General features: G+C 36.8%; 1 protein-coding gene across 6 annotated transcripts in view; it reads left to right on the top strand.

Moving 5' to 3' along the window:
• The window catches only part of EXOC6 (exocyst complex component 6), an 84211-nt gene that overhangs the window by 3498 nt on the left and 55593 nt on the right, over positions 1-25120 (top strand). For all 6 annotated transcript variants that reach the window (XM_065746727.1, XM_065746723.1, XM_065746722.1 and 3 more), the window contains exons 2-6: positions 14616-14787; positions 16092-16139; positions 16241-16331; positions 17226-17271; positions 24908-25112. In XM_065746727.1, the coding sequence (XP_065602799.1) occupies positions 14616-14787; positions 16092-16139; positions 16241-16331; positions 17226-17271; positions 24908-25112 (562 nt within the window). The remainder of the gene's footprint in view (positions 1-14615; positions 14788-16091; positions 16140-16240; positions 16332-17225; positions 17272-24907; positions 25113-25120) is intronic.

Genomic DNA, 25120 nt, shown 5'->3' with positions numbered 1-25120 from the left:
AAAGTTTTCATAAATATAAATATTTACATTCATTATTTTTGTGCATGGTCCTGTCCTTTTTGTTTAAATCAGTGTACAGAGATCTCTTGTATTCTCACTGACTTGCTAGAGGGGATGTTTTGCATTGGTGGCTCAGAATTGGTAGAAAAGCAGTGTGGGTTTGTGTGATCTAGCCCCTAGTGCTTATGTACAAACCAGCCTGAGCTGAAGAACATTTACATTTGGCTGAGCGCTTTGAAAAAGGCCTGGCTGACACTGCAGAAATAGTTGTCTGTTTTACAGAAACAGAAATGTTTAAAACCAAAACTTAGTGGTCTGCTCAGCAGCCTGTTAAAATTGGTAAGTTGCTGTGAAAGACTGAAAAGCCTAAAATCCTACATCTGATTTCAAGATCTACTTCACAAAACAAAAGCTTGTAGATAAGAGAGTGTTATTATCTGCACAAGATACAGCTTTTACTTGCTAAGCAACATAAATGAAAGAAATGAGTTGGGTAAGTGCACGTGCAGTGCCTAAGCCACACCACATCAAGTGGTCCATTGATCTCAGTTGAAGAATCCGCTGATACTGTTGTTTTGTGTAACAACTGAAGTTACATTCACTTCATTATATAACACTGAATATTTTACTTAGCTGTGGTGCTGGGAAAACACAGCACTTTGACGTGGGGCGCAGCAACAATATTGCTATTTAAAAAGCAGAACAAAGAAAGGGGCTTAAGGTGAGTGCTTTGAATGAGTAGTGTGAGGTAATGCTTAATGCCGGAGATCATATGATATGCAAGATCTGACTTATCCCCAGTTGTTCCTGTCAAGATCTTAATATCTTCCTAATGCTTTACAAGGAAGTGTTTTAAGTGTTGTTTTTTTTTTTAATTATTATTATTATGGAGGGGGGTGGGGTGTAGTGGGGAAGGATGGGGAGATAATATGTGGCCTCCATGGTGCTCTTATTTTTCCCACAGCATCTTGTTGCCAGCTTGGTGTAGCTCTCTGCTGGCACAGGGTTGTCACTGGAGGAGAGGCCATGCCAATGCATAGGGTATGTAGAGTATCAGTGAGTAATTGTTTTGTTTTAATTTCTAGGTAAGGAACAGTGCACAGATAGGACCTATGTGGGATTTGTAGTACTGAGGTGCACACCTGTGTTAGGAGTAGGGAAGCCAGGTCCTTTACAGTATGAATGAAGATACAGCAGTTTTGATTATTATTTAGGAGAGAAAGTTAGCTCCTGAGGATTACTGTGCACCCTTATAGATATCAAATGCAGAGACTGTTTGATTACATTGATAATTACTATTAAGTGTTAACTGGACGATTTTTTTTTTTTTTTGCTTTCAAACTGCTGGTGTTTGACTTGCATGTCTAAAGTTTGTAATGTGTTGGTGCATGTCACTAATGAAACTTAAATATACTGTGTAACATGCTTTTCATTAAATACATACACTGTGTGTAAAGCAGGACAGGATTTATTTATTAGTATTTTTTTCCTGTGGGCTCTGAGGCTGCTTTATCACCATCTTTCTAGCTTTAATGGCCAACCAAAGGTGATTAATGACAAGATCTGTTAGAGGCTCTTCACACACACCTTTTTATATTATGTGTTAATGCCTTGCAATTCATGTCATATACATGCAGTTTGCAAAACAAGGAAGAGGTGTCAGAAAGAAAAGATAAAAGATGATGGAGACAACTCCCCTACTCCCATCCAAAAAAAGAAAAAAAATTGCATGAAAAAACCCTTTCAGGTTGTCTGTATATATTTCAGGTTGAACTTCATATAAATATATACTAACAACATTTCAACTTCTAAGTGCATCTTTATAATTCTTGAATATTCCGTTGGATGTGCCAGGGTAATTAATGAGATAAATTCTGATCAGAAGATGATTGACCTTATCTTCTGGTTGGGTGGAGATGTTCCTATATCCTTTGGGGGGGTCTGTCAAAAGCCAAGTAATTGAATGCCTGAAATGCATTCTGCAGTATGACAGGCTGCTCTGAAACCTTAGCGTAATCTGGTTTATTGAGCGTGTGCTGTCACCAGTGGGCATGCTTTGGCTAAGTGGCTGTGTCTGTAGCAGCACAGTCGGTAAGCAGTAGCACAGGCAGGGTGAGTGGTTTCTCTGGATATGGGAAGCCGAGAAGAATTACACACTCACAAACTGGGAAGTGTATTTTCTGAGTGCTTGTCTGTGGGCTGCTGGGATTTGTGGTTGCCCTTGTTTTTGCCCCATGATTGTGTTTGTCAGGTATGATTATCTAAACACATTTTTCTGTGTTCTCATGTTTTTGTTTTGGGATACGAGGCAGTGATTTGCCTCTTTTGTCTGTAACTCAGTCTTGCTCTCATTGTAGAGCAAATGTAAAAGGACTCTGAGGTCATCAACCAGTGTTTTGAACCAGGGCTGAATTGATTTAATAGTGTATATCAATTTAAGATAATATGATATTTCACATTATTGTAGGCGGTTTTTCTGATTCAAAAGCTGGTCTATAGCTTCAGGAAGGCTCTAACTATGCTAGTTCCTGAGTTAGTGTGTTTTATTCCTCTTCAAACTGAAGTTACAAAGTAGCCCAGAGGAACTCCAAATCCCTTCTGTATAAGGTCTGACGGTTTCTAGATAGGATTATAGAGTACGCTTTGAGTATATGTATGCATCAGTTTATCTTTGTTATAAAAGCTAGCTTGTATTTTGCAGCTGGGTGCTGTAGAGTGATGAGAACCACCTCCTCATTGAGTCTGAGGCATCCTGATAAACCAGCAAATTGCCTGTAGTGTGTTTGCTGCAGGCTTTGCATTAGGAACACAATTCGTTAATATTCTAATAATACGTAAAGGGAAGAGTCAGATAAGGCAGCCATCTATGTGCACAAGTCTATCACTGTATATTTTTAGGAAACTATGTATTTTTCTGCCACTCTCACATTGTATGATATGAAAACAACATAAGAATATTATAACAATATAAGAATATGCTATAGGCTAATTAATTTGACATTTATATATTCAGTGGTAGAACTGCATTTTTTTTCTTCGATTCTGTAGGCTACCGTGATATATCAGAAACTCTTCAGTTTTGCCATAAGATCTTAGAAGGTCTTTGCACATAAGATCTTAGAAGGTGAGGATTCACCTCCATTGCTGCAAGTTTCAGCGCAGCACTTTGCTTTTATAAAACCTGAAACTGGTGGATAATCACACCTGCGTCATGTTTCTGGTTGTACAAAATTCTTTTTGTTCCATGCTGATTAAGTCTGTCATTAAATATGTGTCTGCAAATCAGGCTATCTCAATCTTTTTGAGTGTTTATGCGTCTGCTCCTGACTCAGTCCTTGCGGTGTTTTCCAAACAGGAACTGCTGAGTGAAGCTTTGACCTAACCCCTGACCTGCAAGAAGAGTGCGTCTGAAAGTTCTCTGTAATTCCATGAGCGTTACCAAAGAGCTTGAAATTGTTCCCATTTTCAGGAAACATATTTCAAAATACCTGAAAGCTTGTGAAAGAAAGGCATCGTCTGCTGGGAGATCCAGAAGGGTGTATTTAATGGGCGTCTGATGCAGTCTGTAACATGGTGTCTCACCTCAGTGTAACCTGACCATCATATGCGTAGCCTATTCACTGTTACATTTTTAAATTCAGGAAAGCCACCTGGTATTTATATAGTTTCTTCACTGGCTTACTCCTCAAGCTGATGTTAATTCAGTGTCTGTTGACCCAGATTTTTGGACTTGCAGTTTGCATAGGAAGTGCATTTATTTTAGATCCTGCACAAATATCTTTCATTCATTCATTCTTTCATTTTCTTCTTCTTCTTTTTTTCTTTTTTTTCTTTTTTGGAAGTCAGTGACATGCACTGTTCTCTAGGTTTCTGTGCATATTTCTGGACTGTATTCCTGCAACTTTGCAGTTTTCTCAGTGCATCTGTCTACCTGACAATTTCACATAAGCCTCTTTTTGATCCGTAAGTTCTAGAGCATTTGCACATATAGGGCTGAAGCTACAGCAGCTGCATGCAGTTAAGTAGGTTTTTGTTTGTTTGTTTGTTTGTTTGTTTTTTGCATTGTATTTCATGGATTATACTTCAAAAATAATGTAGAAATCTATGAGGACTGATGTTTCTTAAATAATGCCAGGAATGGATGTGCAAATGGGAAACTATTTCTATGCACAGTTGTAAAATATTCAGTTCTAACTTGTTCAAAAACATCAAACTAGTTTTGCGGTGGCATCAAATAGTCAAATTAGATGTTATCTTAGTTAAAGACTTGCTATGGCTAGTTATACCAGCCAGCTGCTGCCCATCTTTCTGGCTACTATCTGACAGTGGATGAAATGCCCAAACCTTATACCTGTCACCACAGACCTTGGTAAAACAATGACATCACAGTCAATTTGATGTTCACCTTGAAGTCTGCTCAGCATTGTGTCTTTTCTTCATCTTGTCTGTGTGTGTTGAGGAGTTACTTGTGTGCCTGACCAGCTGCATTCTGTGCAGAAGTTGCCACGAACCTGTCCTGCCAGTAACAGTACTATTGGGAGCCTCATGGCTGGAGGAGGGTGAAGGAGAGAGGCAGGTGTTAAAGTGCACCAGCCCTGATGGAAGGACTTATGTGTTTGGTTCATGTGACCTGAAGAGAGCAGAAGAGAGCAAGGATGGTTGTGGGTTTTTTGTTTTTTTTTGGTTTTTTAAATTAATTATTTTTTTCCCTGTTCATAGCATTGGATTTTAAGGAAAACATTCATCTCCAATACTGAGTGATATTTTCACTGTCTCAGAGAAAGTAATTTGCTTGCAAAACTGCAGTGAGCACAAGTCTTGCAATCCTCCGTGAATCAGAGCAGTACAGAATTAATGATGCCTATGCTGTATTACATGATCTAAGGGGGCCCTTGAGACATTTATTTCAGCTTCAAAAAGAATTGTTCAAACATCCAAGTATCACATGGTTAAGTGTTGATACCCTCACCTTCTATCACAGAATATTGGGTTTTTCTGTTGGTAGCAGCTGTCATGGGGGTTTTCATTTGCTAACTTCCTTATACCTGGGGTGCCTTTGGGCCTATCTCTATTCCCATAGATATCAGTGAGAAAGCATTTTCTTTTGAGCTCTGTTTTTAGGTAAATTTCAGCATGAAGTTAATTCTTACTGTTTTTTCCTATGTGGTTTTTTAAACTGAAGGAATTGTAACCAGGTGACCAAAATGCACCATCTTCCCTTAAAAATAGCATTTCTATGGGGTTGCTGGTGCCATCATTCCTAGTGCCTTGAACAGGTTTTTCTGCCACTTAGTCTGTTTAACAAGCAGATAGGGTATTGGAAGAACTTAACAAATATTAGTAGAAGTTATGTAATACATATGTAACAGTTCCCAACAGGATGGGCTTTGGAATTACTTCTCAAAAGTCATCTTCCATTTTCTTGAGTGATCCTGGGAGAATTGCATGTAAGAGGATTGTAAAATAGGATGTGGATCTGTGTGAGAAAAAATAAAGTTTATGTTCATATTGGCTATATGACCTCATAAAGGTAATTAAAAATATATGATATAAAATTATTGGAAAATGTATGCTTTGATTATACATTTAATGTGACATGTTAAGGAGTTATCATCTTTTTATATTGAATAGAATACATTCCTAAACCAATTTTTGCAAAACTTAAATTATTGGATATTTTATTTAGTCTGGAGCTTCTTAATTTCTAAACTAATGTATTTACACCTGTGTGGTGTTGGTATTCAAAACCAATTGAAATAAGTTACTTAGGCATCTTAGTTATGTCAGTGGGCCTTTGTCTCATGAAGGCTATACAAAAACTATTGGTACATAATTATCTTGAAGATTACATATAAAGCATCCCAGATACAGATGACACGTTAGCTGTAGTAGATGGCTAACAGTTTCTGGGACATACACAACAGAAGTCTGATCAAACCTTTAAAAACATCCCAGAAGTTTGAATTTTCATTTCTAGATGAATACCCCATTTCTCTTCAAATTGAACAATTTATGTTGCAGTCTGTGGAAATATAAAGGGAAAGTAAGAATATTGAGATATATGGACTTGTTTCTGGTTATATTTTCCATGAAATGACATTGGTTCCAGCTATGTTCACTGTATTAATTTGGGTATGTGAAGCAGATGGCCAGACTTGCTATTTTGCTACATGTCAGCAGCTATTACCAAAGTGAGTGGAACTGGCACTTTCTTTGCTGTTTTTATTCATTTATTTATTTTTTAAATCATTACAACTCAAATTTGAAAAAAAAATAAAATTAAAAATAGCACTTGTTTTTCAGTTTCTTGCTTCACACACCAGTAAGTAGCACAAAGGCTCAGCAGGAAGAGGCATCTCCTTGGTCAGCAGTGTAAAAACAGGAAGGAGGAAGTCTATTGCAAATCTGGGTTTGCTGATTATCAGCTCCTGTTTCTCTGCAGAGGATGTCCATTAACAGCCGTTGGTGTGCTCCATTGCTTATCCAGAGTGAACAATGACTGCTATAGTGTTGCTGCTACTGAATATGGAGCCTGGTTATAGGAAGTAATGTTAACTAACAAACTGTACTCAGCCCTTTCCTGCTCATAGAAACAGGATACTATTAGTGAGAACAATTCACAGAAATGGCACATACAGGAAAACTAGGCAAGTGAAGCATACCAGCTAAACTAAGATTAATAAAATCTTTTCTCTGATTAGGCTGTGGCTTGGGTTCTGCGTTGTTCTGCCATGGAATAAGCTCTTTTTAAATAGAGCAGTGAGAGGTGATTATAAACAAGGATGGTAGAACTGGACCCTAGGTAGTGTCTGGCAAAGAAAGTCTGCTTAAGTTTTAAGAAATGTGCTTATTGCCATAGCTCAAGTTGAATTACAGGAAACACCTGGACATTATTTTATAAAGCTTTTTAAGGGAGTACATGGCAACCTATATGAAATTACTCCTTGGAAAAATCCATACAAAGTCTGTAGTTTGTGTAAACAGAAAATATCTTCGTATATTGCCGGACAAAGGAAATTTCTGCAGTGTTTCCTGTGAAACTCCAGCTTAAACTGAATGTGTGTTGCAGGATCATGCTTAGGGATGCCATGGTTGTAGTCAAAACTGCTGTTCTATTCTAAAGTCTTAATTTGCATAGTTATTTTTCTTGTGCTTGCATAGATCCCACTGAACTCATCGTGCACACCTGAATTGTGAATACTATTTTACAGCTGTATTCTCTCTCTCATCTACTTGGCCTCTTCTTGTGGTGTGTTTATAGGAGTATGTTGGAAGCACCTCTGGTCTCCATACAAAATCAGCTTTGGCAACAAGATGTTAATTCTAAAAGCATGGTTTTCTACAGGCACTGCTTCTACACTTGAGGTCTGGTTTATTTGTATCTGTTAGAGTGAGGATTCTTTGTGTGTATTACTGCTTTGAAAAATGAAATAAAAATTGTGTGCCTTAATTTCTCTTTTTTGTGTGTGTGACTTGGTTCAACTACTCACTTTGATTAAAAATATTCCCCCCCCTTGCCCCCACCTTTCTAAATCTGAAGCTCTACAAATGAATATGTTTCTGTTGCGTCCTTTGCAATACTAAAAGTTGTACAGTTTATGTCAGACTTGTACAACTGTTGTGCAGGTATGGTTCCATTATTGTAGGAGCCCTCATGGAGGTGTAATACATACTGAGTGGTTGTCAGTACACTGACAGGAGCATGTGTATACAGTTTTAATTGCCTCATATGTCTTATGCAATCAGGAAATGAAAGACTGTGGCAACGCAGACAGGGGTGGGGAACGTGCAATTCCTCCTAGAAAGGGGATGGGATGGGTGGGGGTGTGAGCATGGTGGCAGGAGAGCTGTTTGGTGATGAGCTGTAGCACTGCCTGTCCTGCTGTCCTGGCAGCTGAGCTTCAACCTCAGCCTTTCTCCTCACGCTTAACCCAGCTTTACAGATTCTTTCATCAGCGTTATCTGTTGGCTTTCTTACTGAAATAAAAAAACTGAATGGGACAGAAAACTGAATGGGACAGAAATTTGGTGCAGAAAGTTTGGTGTGCGGAGAATTAGGATTGTAGTTTTCTCTGTTTGTTCCTAGCTGGCCTGGGTGTTTCAGCTCTATGCCAAACAGAGAAGTGAGAGAGAGCATCATGCTTGTGGCCTAAGGGGTGGCCCTTGCTCAAAATAAAAATTGAAAGTATTTGAGAGTCCCAGTGTGTTTCATAGCTGAGCATTCATAACAGACTCACACTTTTAGGCCCTTGGTTTATTCTAGAGTTCTACCTGGAATGCCATGTTGCCATCAAACTCTACGCTGCATTTCCATGGTCTACGCTTTGTCTCATAAAGAGATAGATAGGGCTTTCTCTCTTTGCTGACATCAATTTTTGCTATTTTTTAAATAAACTATCTCTTCTCTACTGCTGTGAGAGCACGTTATTATAAATGATTTCATTACTAAGAGGAGAACTGTTCACTCAAAAAACTTAAGATAGTGCTGCATAAGCTCAGTTATTTATAAGTTATTTATCCTGAATATGTAGTGATTAAAAATAGTCATTACTTGTTTAAAAAACAAATATATATAACTTCAAGAAGTAATGTTTGTGGCATTTTGTTGTAGTTTGCTGCTTTTGTTTTTTTTTCCCTTTCAAGTTCATTTTTGCCTGAAGACTGAGTACCTGGGCAGTTCTCACTACTGTTATAAAGTTATATCTATGGCAACGTAACTAGGGACAAAATTGTGTCATTTCTCCTCCTGATTACTCTTGCATTTCACTCTTCCAAGTTAAACTCCCACCAAATAGATGGCAGTGGAAACTGTGTTGTTTGGATTTTTGATTATTCTCATTTTGTTGTGTTAAGCTGTTGTAGATGTGAAGACCAGAGGTGTGAGGTGAAAAGGAAATTTGAGGTGTTAGCTGAATTCTTATAAATATTATTATTCTCCTCTCCTTTTACAAGTCCTGCAATCCAGCCAATATATTACATTATCTATGACTATTCTTTAGACTGTAACTATTTTTTTTTCCCTGATGCTGATATTCTCTTAACCAATTTGCAGTCGGGCATTTAATAGGTTGCATCCTGGTTGCATCTATAGAAATAATCTATACAAATCTGTGGCAGAAACACACTTTTGAAACTACAGTAACCATTGTGAAGGGGTTTTTGATAGCATCTTCCAGTGATAATGATAATTGGCATTATAATGAATCAGATAATATGAGCATTAGTTATTTGTTTCTTATAAAGAATCAGGCGGGATTCGTGGCAGGTTAGGCTTTATGAGTCTTGGCTGAGTTTTTGATGCCTGGAAATGAGCGTTTTTTGCTTCCTCAGCAGATGGAAGTCTTTTTTTAAGTGTGTGTGTGTGTGTGTGTGTGTGTGTGTGTGTGTGTGTGTGTGTGTGTGTGTGTGTAATGGCGCCCTCTGGTGTTCTAATCGATTTTTGCAGGTAAATGCGCATAATGTCAATACAAATCTACTCAATTGCAAGTTTTTCATCGTGCACTTCAGTTCTGAAAATAAAATTGTTAAGAATTCTGTATAGTTATTAGTAGGGTGTCCATTAAGCTTGTTTAGTTGTCTTCAATGGCAAATGGTTGTATATCTGAAAATTCTCCGTCATTTATTTATTGATACCTGAATTCATGTATGTATTATCTTTGTCCTTTCAGTCTAGCTGATAAGAAAAGACCTAGGCAAAAATATCGCTGCTTCAATAACGTTGAGCCAGAGAGGGGGATATCTTTCTTATTTCTTGTATATTTCTTTAAACTTCATGATCACTGAACTATGAAAGTAACCTACACTACTGCATTATACAACCTCTACCTAGATACGATATTTGAAAACAAATCAGGTGAAGCTGCCTCCGGAATTGACTTTCCCTACTTTTTTATTATTTTTTTTTCTTTCTTCTTTTGAGTACTTTCTGCACTATCTTGTACCTGCCACTAACAGCATAGATGTGACTCATATTGTCCAGTTGATGGGATGAGTCAGAAAACTGTCTACATACTGAGTTCTGGGAAGAAATAACCTACTACACTCATTAACAGAAAAGCATTCTTCACTTCTACTTGTGCTCTTCATGAGAGCCCTGCTCTCCCCATTGGAAGTGCATATATGTAGACAAAAATTGAAAGAACTAGATAATATGCATATAAAATATCCTTGGTAGGTACTTTATCCTGAAATAAGTGAAGTAACAAAGTGAGATGTTTTTAGGAAAGGCATAATAGCAAGTAGAACTGCAGGTCTTTCTTTTTGCAGAACTCTGTTTCTCACTGGTATATTGCACTGTGGTCATCTGTCTGCAGGACTGTTTAATTGAAAAGCACAGAATTGTTATCAGGATTATGGCAGCGCTATAATCTTCAGATTAATAATTATCAGGTAGTAATGACTTCATTTAGATAAATCTAGGTCATTTTTGAAATATGCGTGGGGAAAATTAGCTTCACGATGAGAAATAAACCATAGTGTAGCATGTGTAACGTTGCCTGATGGGTGAATCAAGCATGTGTTACTCAGTTCTGTTTACAGTTTTGAGAAGACACATAGTTTCTATCCATGTCTGGAGATGGGATGGCTCTCTCAAGTAGCTATATACTTATAAAAAGAGTGGTGCTTTTGGTCAGACATATTTCTGAAGCCTCAGAAGTAGCAGGTGGATGAAATTTGTGTATGGTGTCCTAAAAGTACAAAGCGCTGAGAAAGTTGTTGACCTTTTTAATTCTTTTTCTTTCTTCTCGTGGATCTCACAGTTGTGACTCAAAGTGCGATTTTTTTTTCCTAGTATGTGATGAATTTTTTCTTTAAAAAGTTCTGTCTCAGGGTTTTATTTTCCCATGGCTTGCTGCTGGAGGGTGATGTGTTTCTGTTCCCACCAGGTGGAGCTCTTGACATATGCAATTAATGTGAGATGCGTACCACTGGTGAATCTCAGGGAGCTCTGTCACAATACAAGTTCAGATCACAGGTCATTAATTAGGTCGTCTTTGGTTCACAACCTTCCAGAGAGCAGTATTATGTAGAACAAAAAATAGCAACTATTGTTTTAATAAAGTAGGGTAATTTTTTGGTGAAGGCAGTGCATTGATTATCAGTATTATTATTATTTTGTAATTATGAACACTTACTATAATATTTAACTCAAAATCGTGCCCCTGTGAATTATCAACCAATACATTTTCATTTATTTTCATTACCCTGAGATAAAAGTTGTTTTAATACTAAGAAAATATTGCAAACACTGATTCTTATAACCATGAGTACTGTACTGCACTACAGTGTTTGCAGTTCCAGAATTTGGCTGTGTTGTCTGGAGTTGTTTGATAGCATTTTACATGCATAAGAAATCTCCTAATAGAAAACTAATTATGTCAGTCAGTGTTTCATAAACATGTCTGCCAGACATGATAGATTTGAAAGTGATGCAGAATTATCTGTTATATTATATATTATATATTATATGTTATATGTTATATATTATATATTATTATATATTATATATTATATATTATATATTATTATATATTATAGTGGTGAACTGCAGCTAGTGGAGTGCCCCAAGACACCACAGAGCAGCTAAATCCAAAGGCATTGCTATGACCACAGACACTGAGGCAGTACAAACCCAGCAGTGGGATTCCCCTGGCAGTGTCTTTTTATAGTTCTTTATTCTCATTTTAGATATGTTTGGTCTGTGGTGTTTAATATTATTTTCTTTTATGGGTATGTTGAAGAGTGTGAGTACACACTGATAGACAGAACTCTACTTTTGTGATAGTGATACTCCTGTTTCGTTTTTCTTTGAGAACAGTATAAGGAGACAGTATAAGGAAATTTATAAGAGTATAAATTTGGAGGGAAGCAGCAACAAATAGAGCTTTTTGCTCATTTTGGTTTTGCATTCAGCACAGGCATCGTGCGCAGCCCATGCAGGGAGATACTGTGCATATGCAGTATCTATGGAGGCATGGTCATGTGCATCTAGTCTTCTTACTCTTTATTTCTGCTCCAGAAATGGCACTCTGAGTCAGTTGGGTGTCCCTCTGTGGCCACCCTGCAGGTTTCAGCACCTCTAACCTTTTCTTACCTCTAACCTTTTCATACAACCAGCTTGTGGTGTTTCAGAGCACCCAACATCAGATGTCACACATTTCTCTCATCTCTTTCCCATTCTTCTAAAGGTATAAGTGATACAGCCTACGTGTCTCCCCTTGTTTCCTCAGGTGCCAACAGCTTGCCCAGTGAGCTCACTTAGCATCTGGCACCTTTCATCACCATAGCCAGTTCTGCTTCCCATTCTGATCAGAGCCAGGCCCTTGATGCGAGTGTTCCTGCAGGCGGCTGGGGTCATTCCTCATCTCCCACCGTAGCCCTCATGGCTGCTTTGGGTAGTGTGTGGTGTCCCTTGCAGGCAGCCTGCCAGGCACCACAGGAGAAGATTGCCTGCTTGTCACACTGTGCTCCTTCCAGCTGTCATATCACACTGCAGCAGTGGAAAGGGTGTGGGGCGTTTCCCCATTTGTGAACCATTTCACAGGTCAGCAGCTGTGGGTTTTCCTCTGGTGCATTTAGGAGAAAGGAGCCTGCCTTTCAGCACATTACCCTTATTTTCCTATCCTAAGCAAAGGAGGGGATAATCCTTACAGCTTTCAGGGGTTGATTCATCAGAGAAACAGGAATATTTTATTGTGTGGATTTTACTCTGAGAGAATATTTGTGGGCTCTCAGGATCTGAATTTCTTCTTTTGCCATGTGGGACAGCTTATTGCCTTCCTTACTTCTTGGGCTTCAATACCCTCTCTCAGTATATTGTCCAAGGTCAAAAGGAACTAGAAAAGCATCAAGAATCTAGTTATGAGTGTTTTAATCCTCCTTGAAAGGTCAGGTTCTTGCCAGGCACTCAGCCATAGTGTTGTTGAGCAGGTGCTGATGACCCAGACTGTCAGAAGTCAGCTGTCTGTTTAGAAAAGAGAATCTTAAAGGCTGTGGGAGGACAAACTTTGGCAAGAAGGCAGGGAGGGGAGTGCTTTAATAGAATTGTAGATCATAGAATCGCTGAAAGGCTTAGGTTGGAAGAGACCTTAAGGACCATATAGTTCCAACCCCTATGCTATTGGTTGGGTGCCACTCACCAGATCAAACTGCCCAGAGTCCCATCCAGCATGACCTTGTATGCTTCCAGGGATGGGGCATCTACAACTTCTCTGGGCAGACTGTGCCAGCACCTCACCATCTTCTGAGTAAAAAAAAATTCTTTCAAACGTCTAACCTAAATCTTTTAGTTTAAAGCCATTCCCATTTTCTTATAACTATCAGACTGTGTAATAAGTCAGTTTCTCCTGTCTGTAAGCTCCCCGCAAGTACTCGAAGGCCACAGGGAGATATCCAAGCCTTCTCTTCTCCAAGCTAAACAAGCCTAACTCCTTAAATCTTTCTTCATAGGAGAGGTGCTCCAGACCTCAGGTCTGGGCATCGTTTTCTCTGCTCAGCAGTTGTGGGGCCTTTGGCTCACTGTTGTCTGGCTCTTGAACTTCAGACCGAAGTTTGCTACAGACAGCATTAACTCCATTGGAACTTCAACCTTCTTTTCCCCTTTCTTCAGATTGCTATTTATTTATTTTAAATAGCTTTGCTTTTCAGATTTATGGAGAAATATTTGTCGTAAAGGAGGGAAATTAGAGGCTAAGAAAATGCAAGTTCAAGATTTTCAGTCTCCTGATTTTTATTTTATTATTGAATGCTCCCTGTCTTGGGAGACTTCGTACCTTTGATTTCCCACGCAGTTGTCTCTCTCTCTCTCTCTCTCTCCCTCTCTCTTTTTCGTTTCTTCTACTTCAAATTGCCCACTGGCTTCTTTGCTCAATGTTACGCCTGGGTGTTTTTCCATGCCATTCTGAAACAGCTCAACAACTTAGTCTGGTAACTTCTGCAGCCATGTTTCCTACCTGAGGCTTCTAAATTTGTAATCAAACCATTAGTAAAATAAACCAAAAGAGCTGATTTTAGCCATTCATGAAAGCTGAGTTCCACTTCAGTAGCAGCCTTAAACGTGTGCATGTGATGATTTTGCCCTAGGGCATGTTTGGGGAGCTGGAGGAGGGCAGTGCAGAGGCTGCTCTGGGAGTGGACCAGCCTGGCTCTGGCAGCTGCTCTGGTCGTTTTGGCTGGGGGCATCCAGTACTGATACAGTTGGATAACTGCTCTTAGGAGTGCTAGATTTGTACATTTTCTCTTTTTTATATTTAGTATATTTAGAGTGGAATTAGATAGAAAAGTGATCTATGCCATTTGAGGTGGTCAGAAAAACAAAATCTTTTGTACCCATGTTTGAGCATTAGGGCATAAACAACAGACCAGTGAGGCTCAGGTCAACCATGATGTAACTGGTTAAGCACCTGGATTAATGCCATAAGGGCTGGGTTCAATTCTCAGTTTTGTACTATTTCTTTGTTTTAATGCTGATTTTGGTGGAGCATATCACAAATAATGGTACCATAACATCAAGTTTGCATGCTTTTACTTTTTTTTTCTTCAATAAAGATTTGTGCATATTACATTTAACTGATGGGGTGGAAGTAAACTTTGATTTTCTTATTTCTATTTGACAGGTCTGTATATGATGACCAACCAAATGCACATCAGAAGTTTATGGAAAAACTAGATGCCTGCATACGTAACCATGACAGAGAGATAGAAAAGATGTGCAATTTTCACCATCAGGGCTTTGTGGATGCTATCACAGAACTTCTTAAAGTTAGAGCTGATGCAGAAAAATTAAAGGTAAAGAGCTGGTTTTTCAGAGTTTTATATTATTACCTTTGAATAAAATAAAAATAAAAAGAGGGGTTTGACTTTTCTACTGAAGAGTAGAATTTTCATAACTACCACATACGTTGTTATTTGACACTTTTTTAAAAGCTGATTACGTAGGATTTCTGATGAAGACTGTTTTGTCTGAGCCAGAAATACATTTAGAAATTGAAATATTTTATCAGGTCTAATGCTGATTTTCTCATGTCCATTTTCAGAAAATGCTAGCCAAATGACTTAGTGATTTCTAAAGGCTTTCTCACATGTTAAAGAACAAGAAATAGTGAAGTATTGGCAAAACCATTATTTCTTACGTAGATCTGGTTTTTCTAATCATGTGTTTATATGCCAGACCTTAGAAAGTTTCAAATTTTGATTAGAAAAGTAAAACCCCCGCAATTATCTGTGGAAAAATAAGTTTTATTTACACTGTAAATGAGTAGGTGAGTAGGTGGAGTTAGTAGTTTTCTTTAGAAATGAGAACTAAGATTTCCTCACAAATCAGAATGCATTATAGTGAATTATGAGATCCGTCCCTTTTAGCTCTCTTTACACTTTTGAGAGCAAAATATGCACACCAGACAGAAAGAGTATAGTTCATCAGAGGTTATGATTAGAAGAGCATTATATAAAGGATATTCAGATAACAAGAGACCAAATACAGCGTCAATGAGGTCATTGAGCATCTTTGTTCAGAAATTAATGAGATTTTTAATAAACTAGAATGTGCTTCCTTATTATGATGACCTAATGAGTCACTTACTATGTGGGAAAATCTGAGGTCGAGCTTTGCCTGCACCTGCAGCATTAAAATGTTGCTGTGGTTTGGAGATTTCCACGTTTGATGTTAATCAACCACCCAGTGTTTGCATTCAGCAAAGTATGAATGTTTAATTACCATAAAATGCAATCACCATTTCTTACAGACAATGAATGGCCCATAGAGCTCATTGAGGTTATCAAAAAGGGACCAGTGGTCAATTGGGTCAATGATTTGAATTGTTTGACAGACCTACAGAAACAAGGAAAGTTCAAAAATCCCAAATAAATTTGAGAAGTTTGCCACAGAATCTGTTAGAAAGAACTGTCATAAGTAATTGAAGTTAACGAAAGCCCTTTGCGATCAAAAGTTCAAGTTCAAGCTGTAGAGTTAATTTGAATTTGCATTTCTTTGTTCCAAGTTTCTCATGAAGCATGATCTGATTACAAGGGTGAGCAGTCACATCAGGGCAATATATGCATATTTGTCTAACAAAGGTGAAATTATTTTTAAGGTCCAAGTTACTGATACCAACCGAAGGCTTCAGGATGCTGGGAAAGAGGTGAGAAAATGGTGCTTCCTATATGGGCATTATGAATATTTGTAGCAAATTAAATGTATTTGCATAATTTAATTGAAATTTTCTGTTAAAAAACCTCCAAGGTGATAGCCCAAACAGAAGAAATCATCCGATGTAGAGTTCAGCAAAGGAATATTACAACAGTTGTGGAAAAACTACAGTTGTGTCTTCCAGGTGAGTGAAAGATAGCTAAAGATAGTGGCAAATAATAGTAATAACAAAAAATAAGTCACAGTGGCCAAAATATGAAAGAATTTTATTTTTAAAGTTATGGACCTGTAAAAATCAGTTTAGCAAAAGGATTGTGGTGTTTTAGATGTCCACATATATATTCTGTGACTTTACAGGATTTGACACAGGGTAATTTTTCCACTTTTTGAGAAAATACTGGGAAAGGTGGTGCAAATAAAGTAGCCACATGTACTTTTAAATGTAGTCATACATTCAGTTTGCTAAACAGTTATGTTGTTGCTTATTTTTTAAAATATTTGAATTCTACAAAAAGTACATTTTTTCTATTTGAACATAGTACTGTGTTTCAGCTCTGTGTCACTGCCATCTTTGATATCAAAGCATAAATGCTCCAAATAACATTTCAGAAAAGTGATACTGTCGTGTTGCACACAGCCCTATTAGAATTTCCTGCTCTTAATACAGTACTACAGATCTGAGAATTTCTTTAGTCAAGACTTGTTGTTGACTTATTGTGATTACAGTAGAGGGTACTGTTGTCATTTAGTGGACACAAATTGTAGTTTTGTAAAATAGATAAAATTGTAGCAAGTGAACAAATATGCTCGATGTATTGTCTACTGTTCTGTTTAATCTTAATTCTTTTTTTCATTTAAAAGCTGTTAAGAGGTCAGCTCCTTTTTCTTTCTCTTAGATTCATTCTAGAATCTTTTTTTTTCCTAGTTATATCACATTACCATCAGGGAGGGAATTGAATTATGCAAATTTAGCATATCCTTCTTTGTGGTTTATTTTGTCCCTTACAGTACATATTTCCTTTTTTATTAACTAAAAAAGCAATAAGATGCATGGGTTAATCTGCTTGTTTTCCTACAGTGCTGGAAATGTACAGCAAACTAAAAGAACAAATGAAAATAAAAAGGTGAGTGAATTTATTTTTATTAGCAAAAAACACCTTCTGTAAATAAACTGGTAGATTAGCAAAAGCTGGCGTAGACAAGTAAATGTGAAAGTGAAAGTCCTGTAGAATGGTACTTACAATGTTCTTTCCATAGTACCTGGTCTGTTTCAAGAATGTTATTACAAGTGAACGAATAGTATACTAAACATAAGGACTTCTAAAAGCTTTGTGATTGCCATGGAAAATAATGGTTATATAAATAAGCATTAAATGCAGTGACAATGTGATTATAAAATGTGAAGCAGAATGGATTTTGTGTTTGATGTTTTTTATTGTATATATTTGAAACAATTTAAGATGTGATAACAAGACCCTTAGAGAATAATGATCTTTGCATAGTACATTAATATCTGCTTAGTCTGTGATAATATATTTAAATCAAATTTATAATCCAAGGAAAAAGGACATTTCACGCCATATATTTTTCTTCATACTTGACTCTGTACTGATCTTTTGTGTATATGAGACTATGAAAAGGACATGGAGAAAAAGTGTTTTGTCTTTTCAGCCATATTAAGGGTAAAAAAACAAACAAAAAAAGCAAACATAATGAAAAATAAAATTGTAGAATAATGTTTTTTAACTGGTACCTCCTTCTTCTGTTTCTTCATTTTCCATCTTCTGAGGGAGCCACTCACTGCTGCTGCAGCCCCAGTGTTCCCAGTTCTCTCTGTGGCTGCTCTGCTGTCCCTGTCCCCCAGGGGCTGCTGCTGCATTGTACCTCATGCACACCCACCCAGCAGTGCCACTGCTGTTTCCTTCTTTCTGCTCTCAACAGTACCTTGTCCACTTTGTCCACAGCTGCTTTTCAGACAACCTCCGTCACTGTTTGCTCTTTCTCTTCCCCGCTTTACTTGTGATCATTGTCATTTTGTCTCTGTGTGCCTGGCACCACTGCAGGATGCTCCTGCTAACAAGTCTGTCTGGACCTGACTGCCTCCATTTGGAACTATTTGTGCATAGTCACATGTGTACATTCTAGACAACAATCTAGAATTGTTTTTAGACTGTCTGGATTTCTATTATAAGAATAGCCAGTGCATTTTGCCATGAAGCTGGACATCTGAAAATCCTAAACAATAGCTGCTGTGCAAGAGCAAATCGTCTCTGAAGTCTGAGTGCAGACAGTGTCCAGAATGCATCAGATATACCATACACATCAGATCAAGCAGAACTGCAACAAATCTGATGCATCTCAGCACTAGTGTGTGCTACGTGCTACTTGTGTGCATGTGCTGTCTGGGAGGTTTTTGCACAAATATGGGTTCTTTAACAAAAATTTGAATCTGTGCTCTTACATAACAATCAAAATTTGCTGGATGGGAACCAGTTTGGTACATCTCATAAACTTGATTATGATATGCTGCTTCCTCTGAACAAGACACTGGGACATTGTCTTGACAGCAGTGTTCTTGGAGCACCTGAGTAGAAATATGTAAACAGTCCAGTGCCCCAGCTACTCCACTCAGAGATTGTAGTGCAGAGTATGCTGTCTGAGCTACATGACTTCCCACTTCCTCATGCTTGCTTAACTGCAGAATGTACTACATTTTCCATGTTGATGATGTGGAAATGCTGGGATGAAGGTCTACACTTTGCCATGTCCTTGTTCTGTCAGGCAAGATGAATAACATACTGGCTTTAAAATTGTAGGAGAAGTTATAGTTCCTAACATCATTGTGATAGATCACCTAGGTGAGATTAAATGGTAGATGACTTTAAGTGCTTTGACTCCATGTTTGCTAATAGGTTTGTAGTCTACTGATAGTTGATGGGCTTTCTGAAAAATCATCAGTACTCTTTCAGTCTATGTTTCCAGTATTTAGGAGATACAGATCTAATGATTTGCCTGTGGAAGGAGTTGTTTGCCAGACAGGAAATCTTAAATGTTGTAAGTCAAATAATGATATACTGAATTGAGGGGTTTGGACTTGTCATTGTCATACCATAAAAAGATCTAAGGGAAACGGGAGATGCTATAGCTTTGATGTACCGTACCTTGAAGACACACAAAGTACAGAAGGTTTACACTCTGCTGCAGGCTACTGCTACAGCTCAGGTGTCTCTTTCATTAGTTGTGCTATGGTTACTACTTGGCCTGTGACTTTCAATTCCCTGTAATACTACCTAGAGGTGGATATTTCATGGAACTTGCAATTAATTGAAATGGTAATTTCCTTGTGGCTTACTAGGCAACAAGTCCAAAGGATGAGTGCATTGTGGTCTTTATCACTAAGTGATTCAGCAGTGGCAAGGACATCCAGAGTACCAGTGCTGAGACTCCGTAGCTGATATGTGCAAGTAGAAAGGATTTCAAATCTGACCTTCTGAAGCTTTGCTGTGAGGCTTTCTTGGAAGAACTAGGGATATGAGCATTCATAACACCTGTCCTAACAAAATGATGGAAGTGTTTATTTTGGACAAAGATAGTTTTTCTCATAAACCTTCAGTGATGTTCATTAATGCAGCAGTTTTCATTTGTTTATATGTTATATATATATGTATACATAAAAGAACAGAAATCTCTTTTGAGTTCGTTTTGCAGCCTTTTAGTATATAACTTCATTATTCTGTTGTCTTTAAATATCACAATACAAATAAAACTAGCATTTCTTATTTTTAAAGAAACGAAAGAAAAAAGTGTGGATACTCTACACTTTTGGGGATAGTTATTTTATGGTAAAGATTGGAATTATATTTTCTTTTCTCCAAGACAGACAGCTTTTCAGATAATGTGGAGTTTGGCATCTGGAATAAATTCTTTTTTATGCAGACAGAATGAAGTTTTACTGAGGAGTCCAAAAAGCCATCCGTTGGTAGCAACTTTTGGTGTCTGCCAACATGGGTTATGTTTGAGCTGATGACCTAGAGGTGAAAGGCTCTGTATCCTATTTATCTGTTTCCTGAGCCATGCATAACACAAGTTGACAAGAGAGTTGTGAGAGAAAATAATTGAGGAATCTGCTCTAAACAGACACAATTGGCTGGAAAGATTTGTGAAAGGTTTAAAGTCTTAGATGAGGAAGCACAAGGGAGAGGCCTAGTTTCTCCACTGCTCTCCAAAAGACCTACTGGGGTTATCTTTTTAGATGGAACTTCCTCCATCTTTAGCTTCGGGTCAGAGATAAGATCTCCTTGCTTCATGCAGCTCTCTTGGTATGGCTACTGTGTTTGGGTAGTTATATCTATCTGGAGAAAGTTCCCAGTTTCTTCAGGGGTCTGTAGATCAACATTCTAATTGAGAACTGCTAAAACTAGAGGCTTTGCAGATCTTTTCACATAAAAACAAACAAAACATTAAAAAAGCTTAAAAAACAGCTGTTGAATTGTAAAGGCAACTGGAAATAAAAAAGCTGTTTGTGTGGTGAATCATTTTCAATTGAGATTTCAGTATGTCCTCTTCAGCATCTGCAAAAATTTGACTCTTTCATGGTAATATTGAAAAATTCCAGATGAACTCCCTCTAATGGTTTTGATAGGAAACAAAAAATTGTTAGCATTTACTCAATGGAAATATAATAAGAAGGGATATGTGGTATTTGTCTCAGAGGGAAGCATACAAGTCAGAAAACATTTTTCTTTGTAAATTTAATTTCTTTTGTTAATAAAATTTAAATGAGAATTTCAGGGTTGTCTCTTTAATATATTTTTTTCTTTTATCCAGAATTTTAGTACATGAATATACATTTCTTTACAGAAACACTTGCATAATGCTTTCTGCCTAATAAAATTCACAGCATTTGAGTTCATCTTACTCCTATCCTGTACAGCTACTTTACTGCTCTAGTAACTTGGAGCTTGTTTTAGTAAGTTACAGTATTTCTTTTAATTGCCTTCAAATGAAATTCCAGTGATGTCTTAAAAGTTCTATGTGTCATTTATAATATAACTTGTGTTGTGTGCACTACTAATAATTCAAAGTTATAACTGTTATCTTTTTCTTGAGATCATACAAAACACTAATGTTAATATTCTGTTTTTGTTTGCCTACTTTTTCCCATCCTGCTTCTTGCTGGTTTTAGAAGTTTCCTTTCTTATAGAGAAGATGGTAGCATAGGTCAGGTCAATCTATTTTATAGTGTTCTGGTCTTGATGACAAGATGGATCAGTTCTGGACAATCTCATCTTATGAACTTTATTGGTGTTTCAAATTTCTGTTTTCAGTTTCAAAGCTTATAATATAAAATTTGTCTCGGGGAGTGTTTTTTGCACGATTAGGCCAGATGAACAGACAAGGGAGTGGTATATTTATATGACAAAAATAACACTGAAGATGCTTCTTTAACTCATTTATATTGAAATGGGCAATCTTCACCTTCACGTGGTAGATAATATATGATATAATAATATTATTCTCAAGATCTTCAAATTTGAATTAAATCTGTGGAATGTTTTTGAAGCAAAATACACAAATACATCATTGCTTGAAATGATATGCCATTTTTTTCTTTTAAATCCTGACCTACAAGTGACCTTCAAATTAATAAGCTTTCAGTGCTTTATCGAACAGATGTTAAAAGAGCAAGATCCTGAGCGCGCTCTCTCTCTCTCTCTATGTATATATATATAATTAGTAAGGGACTCTAGAATGGATTTTAAGTGGATTATGTTAATTCTCGTCTTCAAGACAACAGTCAAAAACCTTCCAGATGAACTAACAGTGTTCTGATAAGCTGATCTGTATAATTTAAATACAAACCTTTTATACAATTTTGATGCTATTATGGTTTTATTCCTCAGAAATCTCACCCTGTGGCCCCCTTGATCATTTGCTATTAAAAAAAATCCAACACCACAAAAACAACAAAACCACACACAGAAACCCCCCAGACCCTTTTTCTTATCTGCAGCATTCTCATTGCCTTATGTATATTTTATATAAACCAAGTATATAATAAACAAAAGCTGCTCATTTACACTTGAAACCTCTTTATTTGCAGCCTTCTGAAAGCAGTTGTGTTCTGGAATAAAAGAGAAGGCTTTTCCCATCCTCTGGCTATGCTGAATTGTTAGCCTAGCTTAAAAGTGCCTTGATGGAGAAAATCTTTTTTTTTTTTTAAGAAAATAGTAAAAAGAAATGTGTTTATTTCACAATAGAACATTGTTACAACTGAGTTAACAACTTCCTAATTTTTTGTTGACAGAAGAAGAACCATCAGCTTGAATTTTGTTACAGTTGAAACATGTTTTATCTACTGTATCTACAAAGAAATAGTGAGAAGCACCAGAAGTGAGAAGGAAACTTATCGAGTTTTTCTTGAACATTTTCAAGGGTCTTTGCATATGCTCTGCTTCCTACTTTCAAAATGATTCAGTAATTCTACATTACTGATTGTATAGGACTTCAAGAATGAAAAAGAGCCAAGGCTATAATATGAAAAGCTAAACATGGGCTATTGCTCTGTATTTGTTGAAAGGTTTGGAAGTAAACAGCAAGTTTAACAGTCTCATCTCTGTTTTCTTTTCATTGGGTCACCGTTATCTGTTAAAATAGAAAAACAAAAAAAAAAAGGCATTTTCTAAGCCTCCCAGACTGAGTGACTGGTGAGAATAGCGTGTAAGTGAAAACTATCACATCTACAAATAATTTCTGTCCTATTCACATTTAACCTCTTTCCTGCGCATCTCTTTAAAATGTTGTCATTGCAGTTCTAATGATTGTTGTCTTCTCAGTTTAGTTGTCTGTTCCAGAATTGATACAGTTCTATTTTGCTTAGTTTTTTAAATAAGTTTTCCCAATCAGGAGCCTGTGTTACATCTGAAAATGAATCAGAGAGATCTGAAAATGAATCAGAGAAGTCTATGACTCTATGAATGGGCATGATTCAGAGTTCCTTGTGATGCTTATCTCTCCATATAAGAGGAAGCGCAGGAAAACCAATTTCCATTTGTAAATTTTTCCCCAAATCAATTGGAAACATCATAACTTTACAGGCCTAGAGTTGATAAATAGTTCTAACAAGTCTTGGCCCAGAAACACCTGTAATCTATAAGAGAACTGAGATTGAAGACCAGTAGGCAACTGTAGAAGGAGGTAGATGTCTTAGTATTTGGAAGATCTCTGTTCTCAAAATTGCATTTATTTAGTATTATTGAAGAAGTAAGATGACAGATTTCTGATTCAAAGGATCTTGTGCTACGTATGATACAGATGTAGTCTGACTGTTCCTTTATCATTTTTTTGTAAATTATTCCTTTTCATTTGGTCATCTTCTATTTTGTGTTTTTTTTTTTTAAGAGTACTATGTCTCAAAGACTTTTTATATTACAACAATCTAGAAATCAGAGCAAGAACCTGAAATAGTTTACTAGATATTTCATCCTCTGATTTTAAGTTTTTGATACCTTCATTAATATAGCATAAGTCATTTGTAATGCTTTTTCATCAGAACTTGTTAAATTATTACTTATTACACTCAGTGTCTGTAATATATATATATATGTGTGTGTTAATTCAGAATGTTTTGTAACGATGAAGTGAGAGTTCAGCTCCTATTGTTTGTATAGTGTTTTCATTATCACAGTCTCAGTTTTATTTGATAGATACAAGTCTCATTCATTTTTCCAGAAATGTACCTTGTTTCATTCCTTCCCCTAGAGTTACTGACCTTGGCTTTTTTTTTTTTTTTTTTTGTAATATTTGAAATACTCTGAAATTAGAATGGAATCACATTTTATACTTAGTTTTAACTTGAGTATTGTTTTAGACTCATTGTCAGTTATGTAAATTTTCACAAAATTGCTCTTAATGTGTGGTACATCGTCTTATGGACATGAGAAGAAATATTTCTTGGTGTTTTGTTCCCCAGCACTCTCAGACATTTGTCCGTATTTCTGATACAAACACTCTGTAGTTTAAGAGTAAATTGAAGAACAGTGAAAACTGTGATCTTTCTTTTTCTCTTTGTTTGGAAAACCCCTGACCTTAAAGCTTGCTCAAAGTAATGATTTTGTTGATTTGTTGAGATATACTGTATTTTGTCATAATAGCAGATTAGATGCAAGGTTTACAGTAAGCTGGAGATAAGTTTGTAGATGTATTTTCCAGCTACGGATGGCAAGAGTGGTATGGATATGTGTGTATGTTCACATTTAAAGCAGCCAGATATGTACAGGCACAAATTTCCAAGACTTATAAGAGTTATTATAAAATAAGAGTTTTTATTATTTGGTGCATGTACTCCAACACTGTGTGATTGTCAGTTTGCATTTCAAAGACGAAACTAAATTAAACAGCAACAACAAAACTGATCTAGAAATAGAGATTATTGTTATGATTTTACTGTCTCCATTCCACAAGCTACTGCATGTGGCATTAGGAATCTATTGATCAGAACAGCTAATACCATAGAAGCCTACTTAAAATCTTGACTTGACTGAGTCACTCTGACAGCTAATTGTTTTGTTGGTTTTTTTTCCAAACTAAAACATTGTATTGATGACCTTTCACTTCACGTTGTTCATTTGACTAATATAGTAATTCCATTAGATGCTTATTGATTGCTTGTATTATATTGATACTTTACATTTAATAAAGAATGTAGTTTATTAAAATTTGATATGAAAGCTATATAATTTGATTTTAATCTCTTTGTAGATATTACTCTGCTTTGAAGACAATGGAACAGCTAGAAAATCTGTATCTTCCCAGAGTTAGCCAATACCGATTTTGCCAAATAATGATAGAAAATCTTCCCAAACTACGTGAAGAAATAAAAGAAATTTCTATGTCAGATCTGAAGGATTTCTTAGAGAGTATTCGAAAGCATTCTGACAGAATTGGGGAAACTGCAATGAAGCAAGTAAGCCT

This window comes from Cyrtonyx montezumae, unplaced genomic scaffold (assembly GCF_038088225.1).
Source record: "Cyrtonyx montezumae isolate F1298 unplaced genomic scaffold, pur_monq_1.0 scaffold_4, whole genome shotgun sequence".
NCBI classification, from domain to species: Eukaryota; Metazoa; Chordata; class Aves; order Galliformes; family Odontophoridae; genus Cyrtonyx; species Cyrtonyx montezumae.
This window is presented reverse-complemented; position numbering and strand designations above follow the sequence as displayed.